The sequence below is a fragment of the Polistes dominula genome, unplaced genomic scaffold, assembly GCF_049000335.1.
Source record: "Polistes dominula isolate Pdom_NZ unplaced genomic scaffold, Pdom_raw_medaka contig_75, whole genome shotgun sequence".
Lineage (NCBI taxonomy): Eukaryota > Metazoa > Arthropoda > Insecta > Hymenoptera > Vespidae > Polistes > Polistes dominula.
The window spans coordinates 3763909-3775614 of NW_028301003.1; the positions used below are offsets into that span (position 1 = coordinate 3763909).

The 11706-nt window shown below is 23.9% G+C and overlaps 1 protein-coding gene across 1 annotated transcript; it reads left to right on the forward strand.

The window, feature by feature from the left end:
- The first annotated feature begins 37 nt into the window (after window positions 1-37).
- nanos (RNA-binding protein nanos) lies at window positions 38-10418 on the forward strand. Its single transcript, XM_015329478.2, has 4 exons — window positions 38-6706; window positions 8945-9022; window positions 9472-9721; window positions 10010-10418. The coding sequence occupies exons 1-4, from the start codon at window positions 6535-6537 to the stop codon at window positions 10416-10418; spliced, it is 909 nt and encodes a 302-aa protein (XP_015184964.2). The 5' UTR covers window positions 38-6534.
- Window positions 10419-11706: the final 1288 nt, after the last annotated feature.

An 11706-nucleotide genomic window follows, 5' to 3' on the forward strand; every position in this document is an offset into this window, starting at 1 on the left:
ACCAATAAACATTAAATTAAAGATTAAAATAAACAAACAAATAATGCAACAAAGGGAAAATAATCGAGCAAATGAATTAATGAAAAAAAAATAAAAATTAAAACAAAATGATACTATACAAAAAAGTGTCAAGTATGGGATGATAAGAAGAGTTATAAAGGTTAAGGGTTGTAGGAATGGTAAATGTAAAAAGGTTTGATCCATAAACTCCGAATTAAAAGAAACAACAACAACAACAACTACAAAACAAAACAAATATGGCTGATTGAAAACTATAAACGTGAAATTTTGTGATTTCTTTATTACATCTGTAAAATTATTTCATTATCTTCTTCTTATATTCTTTGTTTTTTAAATCTAATTTATAATTATTATTATTAGACCAAAATTTTGATTTGCAATTTGTTAATTGTACCAAAAAAACAAAAATATAGATTAATGAGATGTAGGAAAGATGAAAAAGAGGATTTATGAATGAAAACAAAAAATTTTATTCTTGTCAAATAATTTGTTCTTCAAATTCGTTATAATGTTATGTTAAATTTATTTGAGATATAAGGAATGTGTATGTGTGTGTGTGTGCGCGTTAGAAAAAGAAAGAAAGAAAGAATGTGATAAGAAAATTTTTAAGTTAGGTTATCAATGTTTTAATCCTCCTTAATCATTTTAACCCCATGCATTAAAGTATTCAAGAAAACAGAATCATTCTAATCTAAGTTTTTTTTGAAATTGTTCAAAATATCTGAGAATATTAATGAAAAAAAAAATTCAAGTGCTGCAAAGGGTTAAATAAGAAATCATTTTCTATCCAATGAAAAAACGAGAAGAAAAAATAAAATGATAAACGATTGAACTTTTATGATTTTTAAAGGAAGAAATGAAAAATCAAATTAACTTATTTTATTTTCAAAATAAATTTAGAAATGTAATAAAATCAACGTACTGGAGGAGGATTAATTATAATTAATTAAATACAATTATTATAATAACAATAATAATAATAATACTTCTTTCTTTCTTTCATTCTTTCTTGGAACAAAAAGAAAATAAGACTTAAAACATACCAAATGAGAAGTAAGAAAAGAAAAAGAAGGTATAAAAGAAACAAAATGAAAAAACAAAAAAAAACAAAAAAAACATAACCATAAAAAGGAACAACAACCAACAACTGTGTTTCGTTTAGGTTAGAAATAAAATAATACTAATATCGCATATCAACAAATGAGAGACAAAAATTAAAAATAAATTGCTCCGACAGAAACATGAATAGATGAAAAAAAAATAATTAAAAGGGGAAAGAAACAAAAAATTAAAATTCAACAAAAAAAAAACCATTTACAAAAGTAAATAATAATACATGCGTTATAAAAAAAAAGTGCACTATACTCTGTATTGCCTATGCATGTCCCCCTTCTTACTTACCCCCATTGCAACAACAAAAACAAAAACAACAACAACAAAAAATTGCATTAAAGTTGCAATAAAAATGGTGGTAATGGTGGTGGTTTGGGGGGACGCACAAGACCACTTTTTACTCTAGCAAGGAGTATACGACTAGAAGTATTAAAATATTTAAATGTTTATAGATGATAATCTCAATGCGAATAATAATAATAATAATAATAATAATAAAATAATAATAATTATTATTATTATTATGGTTTTATTGTATATTATATTATTTTTTTTTATTTTTTTTTATTTTTTTATTCGTCCGTAACGAATGGTCATAGACTTTTTTTAATTGTACTTTTTAATTTTTAATTTTAACTTTTGAAATATATGTCAACAAACCACACCCGCCCCTACTCCCTACTCCTATCCTTTTTCTTAGTTCATAATAATTAATTAATAAATTTAATTGATTGATTGATTGATTAACAATCGAGCCTGTCGAACAAATTACAACACGTATATATATATATATATATATATATATATATGAGTAAATAATATTAATGTACACCGTAATTATATGCATACAAACACATTATATATATATATATGTATATATAAACGAAATTATTATATACGAAATTTATTCTGATTAATACAAATGTTAGATTCTTTTTTTCTCTCCTATTTTTTTTCTTTCTTTTATTTTTTTTTTTTACATTAAACGTGCGAATAGAATTTATGACGATATATTGGTGATAAGAAAATAATAATAATTGGAACAATGAACTTTTATATTATAATAGTGTTCCAAAAGCATCGTTCAATACGAATAAAAAGGGCCTCAATTTGCGTTAAAAAAAAAAAAAAGAAAAAAAAAGTATGAATAATGGCGGGCGATGACTATTCTGTATAAATCCATCTTTTTTTATATATATACGAATAAAATTGATTAGCATAATTAATTATCATTTATTTAATTATACCAAAACATGACATTATTATTAATTAAAAAAAAAAATAAGGAACTTTTTGAAAAAAAATTATTTTAATTAATTTATAAAGCGACAGTATTTTACGGTCCACCTAAAATAAAATTAATTATCATAAACAAAAAACAAAACAAAATAAAATAATAATTAAAAGAAGTACCAAAATAGCGAAAAATATTTGTTAAGTATAAAAAAAAATGTGTTGACCATTCGTACGGACGTAAAAAAAAAAAAAAAAACTTTTATAATAATGCGCGACATTGGTCTGAACTGGAAAAACGAGTAATCTCATGACCGATGCATAAATAATAATATTTAATAGTAATAATAATAATAATAATAAATAATAATAATATTAATGATAAATGCATTAATAAATGCCGCAAATGTAAAGAGAAGAAGAAGACAGGACAAGAGACTAGCCAATAGGCGAACGATACCAATCCCCACTCCCGTAAATTTTCATGAAAAGTGGAGGAAGGATTTATCGCATCCATGAGACTAATTATATAAACAAAAATTAATTAAAATAAACAAAATAAAAATGAGCAAACTATTATATAGGAATATAAAAACATTAAATAAACGAAAGTGTGAGACCACGACGAGAAAAAGAACAAACAAAATGTTGAAAAACAAAATGGAACGAATGAGAATGAACGAAACAAGGAAAGGAAGCAAAAATGAAATGAATAAAATATCGATATCATATTTATGTGTCACGTTTCACATATATATAAATGAAAATGAAAAAGGAAAAAAAATTGAAAAACAAAAGAAACTCACACACACACACTATTAAGAAACGAGTAATGAATTAATAGTAAGTACCGGTCATCGTTTTATACACGAAAGAAAATAATAAAAATAATAATTATAATAATAAAAAAATACCTAATTAATTATAATAATAACAATAATAATAATAATAATATCTATTTACGTACACACATAAATATACTACTATGTACATTCCCAGTTATACACCCACTTCTTATCACTATTACTACTACTACTACTACTCTCTGTCATATTTTACACACAGTTAAGTTTATGATATAAATAATTATATATATATATATATATATATAAAACAACAAACAAGTTATTACCACCAACAATAAATCATCACCCCCAACAAATAAACAAAAACAGCAACAATAATTCAACACAATAGAAAAGGAAAGGAAAAAATGAAATGAATAAAAATGATAAAAAATAACTTTATAACAATTAAGCATGGACCTATTATTATACATGTATACATATACACATATAAATTAATATTAAATATAACAATAATACAGGGTTACCTGTTACAAAAAATAATATCAGGACCCTTAAAAAAAAAACTTATACCACGCGTTAAAATAACCACTTACCTGACATGCCCGAGCGTAGCACGGTCATCGTAATCGTAAATATATATATTTATATTTTATGCAATATAATAATACATAAGAACTAGAATTTATGTTAATAAAAAATTATGAAAAAAGAAACAAAACGAAAATCCAATGTTTTTTACATTTTCTTTTTTAACAACAATGATTCAACCCTGACTCAATCCTAACTCATAGATTATTACGATTATCATTTCTATTTCATTCTTTTTTTTTTTATATACTCACCCCCACACACACTCTATAACCCTAATTCACAGATCATTACGATTATCATTTCTGTTTCATTTTTTTTTCATGTACTCACCCTCATACAACACCATACACCCCCCCCCCACAAACCTCAAATACCCCTACACCAATGTGAAAACTATTGCCGCCATTATAAGAGCCTATCACATTTAATTCATTTTGCAACCCCCATATTCACTATCACTAATCACACGAACATATATTTGAATGCATGTTCAATGTATATGATCGATATACTACTACTACTACTACTATTAATACTATTACTACAACTACTACTACTATTACTATTTACAAATACTATTAACTATTATTACTATGAGTAATTATTATTACGATTATTTAATTACATTATTAGTTTATCCGAAATATATGCATATTATCATTAAAATAAAATAAAATAAAATAAAATAATAATAATCATGGTTAATGAAAAAAATCAACTAGAATAGCTGGAACAATAATAATAATAGTAATAATAATAATAATAATAATAATAATAATAATAATAATAATAATAATAATAATAATAGTGATTAATAAAAAAGTATACATAAAAAATAAAAAGTAAGAAATACAAATAACAAAATACATATATATATATATATATATATATAACATACACAAAATACAATTATGTATAAGCTACACATATTATATACATAAAAATATATATATATATTAATATAATAAAATGAAAAAATAAAAATAAAACTTACAAAATCGAGCTCGCAAGTAAGAAAAAAGAAAACAAAAAATTTTTGAACGATGACTGATTGAAAAAAGAAAATGGCGAATACAAAAAAAACGATAGAAAAACACAGTGGGAGAATAATAATAATAATAAACAAAACAAACATTAAAGATAAGTAACAGTAACAATTTAAACGAGTTAACGAGAAGAAAATCTTAAAAATAAAGAAAAACAAACAAACAAATAATACCCATAACCTCAAAAGGTATTATTAAAGAGAGAAAGAGAGAAAGAGAGAAAGAGAGAAAGAGAGAGAGAGAGAGAGAGAGAGAGAGAGAAAATTCTGTTGTATACGTGGTTGATGATGATGGGGTGGTTTACGATATGTGCGTGTGCGTGTGTGTGTGTAAGAACGAAATGATGGAATAAAAGTAGAATTTTTGACTCATCTAATGGTGAACAACCCTTGCTAGCAGAGAATAATTAATAATAATAATAATAATAATAATAATAATAATAATAATAATAATAATAATAATAATAATAATATTAATATTAATATTAATAATAATAATAATCATTCATTGATTAAACCACAAGAAGGGAGAAAGAGTAAACTAAAAAATAAAAAAAACGCGAAAATGATACAGAAAAAAAAATAATAAAAATAAAAACTAAAAAAAGGATGAAAGGATAATACAACTACAACAAAAACAACAAAATACCAATAGTAATTATAGTAATAATAATAATTATTATATGCAACAACAGCAACAACACAACAACAAAGTTCAGTAAATGTAAATGTTTATAAACAAATTATGAAACATTATTTGTTCAGTGCCTACATATTTACACAGTAACAATAAAGATGAAGATTAGTGCAAATTCAGTTTTTTTTTATTTCCATCATTTATTTCTTTTTCCTTTTTTTTTTTTAGATTATCTTCCATTATTTTTAAATCCTTTCCTCACCTCCTCCACGTGCTACACCATAATTTCTGTTTTTTATGTTCCCTTTTTTTTTTTAATAAATAATATTTCATATTTTTTTTTCTTTATCAACTGTGAGAAAGAAATAAAAGAAAAAAAATCACTGATACGTGACACTCACAATTGTACGATGCCATATTTTTTTTATTTATAGTATTTTTTCTTTCAGTACAATTTACAATTAAAAAAACAAACTAAATCAAAAGGATATATCGAAAATATGAAAAGAAAAAAAAAGAAGGAAAGAAACAAAAAAAGAAAAGAAACAATAAGAAAAATCGTTGAAATTGAAACATCAAATGGGGACCATTTGTTTGAATTCCCCCACTATTTTTCTTACGTCATATTTGTAGGCCCAATCATACGACGTATCTCTACCTCAAGTCCATCCCCTCTCCTCCCACTACTAAGAGACATTTTTCTTCTCTCGATTTATCAGGACTTCTCATCCTTCTTTCTTCTTTAGTATATCAAAAATACTCTTTAAGTTCACGTCGAAAATCTATCAGTTCGGATTTACAAAAACACACACACACACATATACAAAATCTAAATTGTTAAAAACTCACTTGCGTTTAAAAAAAAAGAACTAATCTAATAATAACTGTGATAAATAAAATAAAAAATAAAAACAAACGGAAGTTGATCAACCACGTGCACCATACACAACACCTACACGCACATGTTACACATACATGGAAATAATATAAACGAGGGATTACGAAAAATTCGTACACAAAATAAAAAAGAAATTAATTGAAATTAAAATTGAAATTTTGTATCAAATTTTTTGATAATTTTAACCATGATGTCCAATAAACCGAAGTTGAACTTTTTTTTATTTGATAAATTACCAATATTAAAAGTACCAGATAACAGTTATTATCCTTTAAACTCGAGTTTGGACGAAGAATTACGAAGATTATTTTCGGATGATTTAACGAGTCAAATTAAAATCATTAATCCTGAGATTAAAGGTAAGAAATTATTTATAAATAATTTTTATTTAATCATTTGTTCTATAAAATTTGCTTAAACAATCATAGGACACGAAACTTTGTGTTTTATTTTTATTAATTTACTTTTGTTTTCTTACTTTTCTTACGCTGACTTTTTTAAACTTCAATTTGACTTAACCTAATTTTTTACTTTTGTCCTTCATCTTCTTTTTCTTTTTATTCTTTTTTTTGTTTATCGTTGGGTTATATTAATGTTTATGCACGCGTATATATTAATTACGTCGATTACATCATAATTCTACGATTGAAAAGATTGTGTGTGTTGTGTGTGTGTACTGCTACTATGCTAATGTGTCTTATGTTTAGAATAAAAAAAAAAGAAAACAAAAGAAAAAGGATCAAGTACACACACAACAGCAAATTCCTTTGCCGCGAATGCTTTTTATCTCGTTTCTGATTACAGTTTATATCTATGTGCTTTCCTCTCCTTTCTACCCCCTGTTTATTCCCTTTTATTTGTACTTAACTTCGTATTACTTTGTTAACTAAAAAAACAAAAAAGAAAAACAAAAAGAACAAATCAGAAATTGCATTTACTTAATTTTTATTGGTCGTTAGTCACGTGGGAAGTGACTTACAACCAATAAAAATATATTATTAATAATTAAAGAATAAAATAATTAATAATTTCTATTAAATAATAAATTATTCTTATAACACAGAACTATATGCAATTTAATTGTATATTTACTAAAACCATTTATAATTTTTACAATTAGTGAAAATTATGTCAATATAAAAACCATAATTTTAATTTTATTCAAAGGGGTTAACTTTTTTTAATTTAATTTTAAACATAACAACTTTTTTTTCATTTACTTTCGAAATATAATTTTGAATTTATTTTTTAATGGTTTGTTAATTCTCTTACGACTTATTACTCGATAATTTTTTTCTTTATTTCCTGCAAAAAAAATGGCGGCTACGTAATCAAAGAATATTATTTCTAGAAATTTTGTATTCTTTTAGGACAAAGTTATTTTTCCATCTTTGAGTATCTTATTTCAAAGATATTTTTTCTATAGATAAAATAAAAATAATCAAATTATACACGAAAAAAAATTGTTATCTTAAAAATAAGATTCAAAACTTCAAAAATTGATAATACAAAAGTGCCATAACCCCACCAAGATCAAATAAAATGAGTATCGAGAGAAAGAAAAAAGAAAAAAAGAAAAAAAAGTAGGAGGGGGGAAAGATAATCGCATTTTATCGATGACGTCACACTTCGTCTATACAATTGCATGCACTAAACAATTGATTATTTTTCTCTCTTTCTATTTGTCAATCTCAGATTACACGTCCCATTCAATAATTCTGATTGAACATAACCAACAAAGTAAGATGATGATAACATGGAATTAAAGTCTAATTTATTTTACCGGACAATTTTTTTCATTTGCCTCTATCTTTTTTTTTTTATTAATATTTTTAAATGTAACAATAAGATACCTTATTCTCGTTTTATTCTGTTGGTAAAAGGAATTGTATATTATATACATTTCTCTTTTATTCTCGTCTGTTAATCAACCTTCGATCAGTTTGTAAACAAAACATAAGCTCTACCAACGATAAACTCGAAATATATATTTAGGTATCGTATTTCTCAATGTTATAATCTATCCTGCACTTAAAAAATGTAAATAGAATATGTCGTCGAGAAAAAATTCTTTCCAATGAAGAAAAAAGAAAAAGAAGAAGAAGAAATGAATAATAAAATATACTCACATAAATCACTAAATCATGTTTACTTTTAAAAAACATTTAACAATTTCTATTCAATATAAAAACAGATTTATTTTTAACGATTTAATCATATATTTATTAATTAATTATCAAAATTTATTGAAAATAATTTTTTTTAATTATTTTAACAATTTGGCGGGATTTGGTATTTGCGGCAATGAACTTTCAAGTTCCTAATGCCAACTAATAATAATAATAATAATTTCAACAATTAATAACAACAAATTTAATAATAACACATTGTTATTAATTGTTAACCCACATCGATTTTTGTATTATAATTACATATAACTATATAAAACTGTAGAGATTTCTAATTTCTTTTTCTTTTTTCTCATCAGTCGATAAAAAAGATTCCTACATATATATATATATATATTTATTTATTTATTTGTTTGTATTTATTTTGATTAAAATATTTTAATATTTATTTATTTATTTTTATTTCAGAATGCAATGCTTGCAGATGTTTGAATGATACTTCGTTATCTAATTATTGTGATCAATGTCAACGATATAAACCAGTCGGTAATATAATTTTAATTACATATATATATTTTTCTTCACTCTTTTTTTATTGTAACACACTTTTTCTTTAGATCTTCTTTTTAGATTAGAAACACAACGAATATATTTTGAAAAGTAGATTTGAACGTCTTTTTATACGTTGTTTACATTAAATCTGTTAACATTCATTTTATTACTCATAAAAATTCATTAAAGTTTAATTATATACAGGGTGTCAATGTATGTCAATGTACAGTCAATAAAAAACAGTTCAACCATTGTTTAAAGTATTTTTTTTGTTAGGTTATCGCAACTACTTGAAAAATCGTGAATACATTTATATGAGACATTCTGTATACATTTTTTTCTCCTATATGTTTGTTCTCTCATCAAAATCAAACATTAATTTTACAAAAAAAAAAAGAAGAATTTTAATGTTAAATTATGTTAATTGTTTTTTTTTTACTCAGCAAATTCAATGGACGAATTTCGTAAAAATGGCGTTGATTACGAATATATTTCTGAATCCGATGAAGAAAACACAAATGGTAAATCATCAACATCAAATATTCATCTGCGTCTTAGACTTCGACCAAAAAAATATAAAAAAGCGGAACAAAATGTATGCGTATTTTGTAAAAATAATGGTGAACATGAATTTTTTTATAAATCGCATATACTTAAAAACAGCAATGGCCGTGTACAATGTCCCATTTTAAGGTATTTATCGATTTTCTACCATTTTTTTATTCTATAATTTATTGTTAATGCTAACACACGTTATTATTAATTGTTAACTCATCGATTTATATTAAAATACTTAATTTAACGATATAAAACTGTAGCGATTTAAATTTCTAATTTTTTGGTCTTTTATCGGTCGGTAAAAAAGATTCCTACATTATTACTTTTTTTTATATTTGTTAATATATTTAAATTACAAATGTGTTTTATTAATTTGTGTGTATTCTTCTTTTATTTTATTTTTTTTATTTTTTCAAAATGAAGGCACTACGTTTGTCCTATTTGTGGAGCAACTGGGGACATAGCACACACAACAAGTCACTGTCCACTAAAATTAGGAACCAAAATAATTGAAACAAATGGTGGAATAATAAAACAAACGACAAATTACAATGAAATAACTTCGAATAAAAATTACGACGAAAGGAGGTCATCATCAAATTCAATAATCTACGATGACAAATCTTTAACATCAAGTTACATCACAAAACCTTCAACTTCAAGTTACAGAGAATGGACTTCTTCAACAAATTTTAATCATATTGCAAAACCAATATCCTTAAGTTTATTTTTAAGAACATTGAATTCCAATTACGATGATAGATCTTCGATTACAACACATTGTTTTTCGAATTTAAAACGAATTTCGACTGGTAAACAATTTAAAAAGTAAACATGTATTTTGTTTACACAAGACTACATTAGTATTAATGATAGTCTAAAAAGAATGATTATTATTTTTTTTTAAATAATATAATTTTTTTAATAAAATATGAATATATATATATATTTTTTTATTTAGTTTACTTTTATTATTCTATATATTACTAAATATTATAAATAATACTATATTGTTAAAAATGAAATTTTGAATTGTAAATAAAACTTTGTGTAACATTGAATAAAAATATTATATAAATTGTATATTATATTTCTGTCAAATCCTATTTAACCAATTATCAATAGGGTGGGTCAAAAAAATGACTTATTTTTTTTTTCAAGTGACATGCAGAAATGGGTTCCTAGACACCTTAAAAGAATTCTCACCCAATATGAGCTCTTAATTTTAATAGGAAGATCCTCCGCATCGCAGTTTTTTATTTTTTTTTTTTTTCAGTCTAATAGATTAAAATTCATACCTCATTATTTATTGATTGTACAGGAAAATGTTCCAGACGAATTTTGTAGGAAGTTTAATGCTCTACAAAAAAGGTATCTTATATTTTTTCCGTAAACCTCACCATTTGAATGATATTGATGCTTTAAATTTGATGATTTTTTGATAAATCTCATTTTTGCTTATGAATTTTATAACTCGACAATAAATGACTATCAAAAAGTGCACAATACAAATTTTTGTAGGAAATTAACTGCTCTATAAAAATAGTGTCTTATGTTTTGGCGATTAAATTAAGCGTTCAAAAGATATTCAGAGACAAACTTTCATACGTACTGATTTTTGTCTTTTATATATATATATGTAAAAGAAATATACATTGTATACATATAATTTAAATTTGAAATTAAATAGTATTCATTTGAACGGTCGTGTTAAGTTTAGTGTTAAATAGGTCACTAGACCATCACTCGTCACGCCATGTTGATTCTAATATTTTTCTTAATAAATCATTGTGACCATTTTATACATCGAATCATCCTAACAGTTCAACAAAACCATTTTTTAAGAAATATCATTGGAAAGAATAATTTTTAAATAATCGAAAGATTGAAAGAGAAATAATTTATTTCATAAATTTTGATGTATTAGGTAGACCGAAAAGTAATGGCATCGTTACTACGCATGTCTAATTATTTCTAATATTTTAAATCAAAAAATCGATTGATGATTTTTATCGTTACGATATTAAAAATTTGGATATCAGATAGAAAAAGATTGTTGATGACCTTTGTGATTAATTAATTTAATTATTGATTAATAATAAAAATTTGTTTGAATTTTG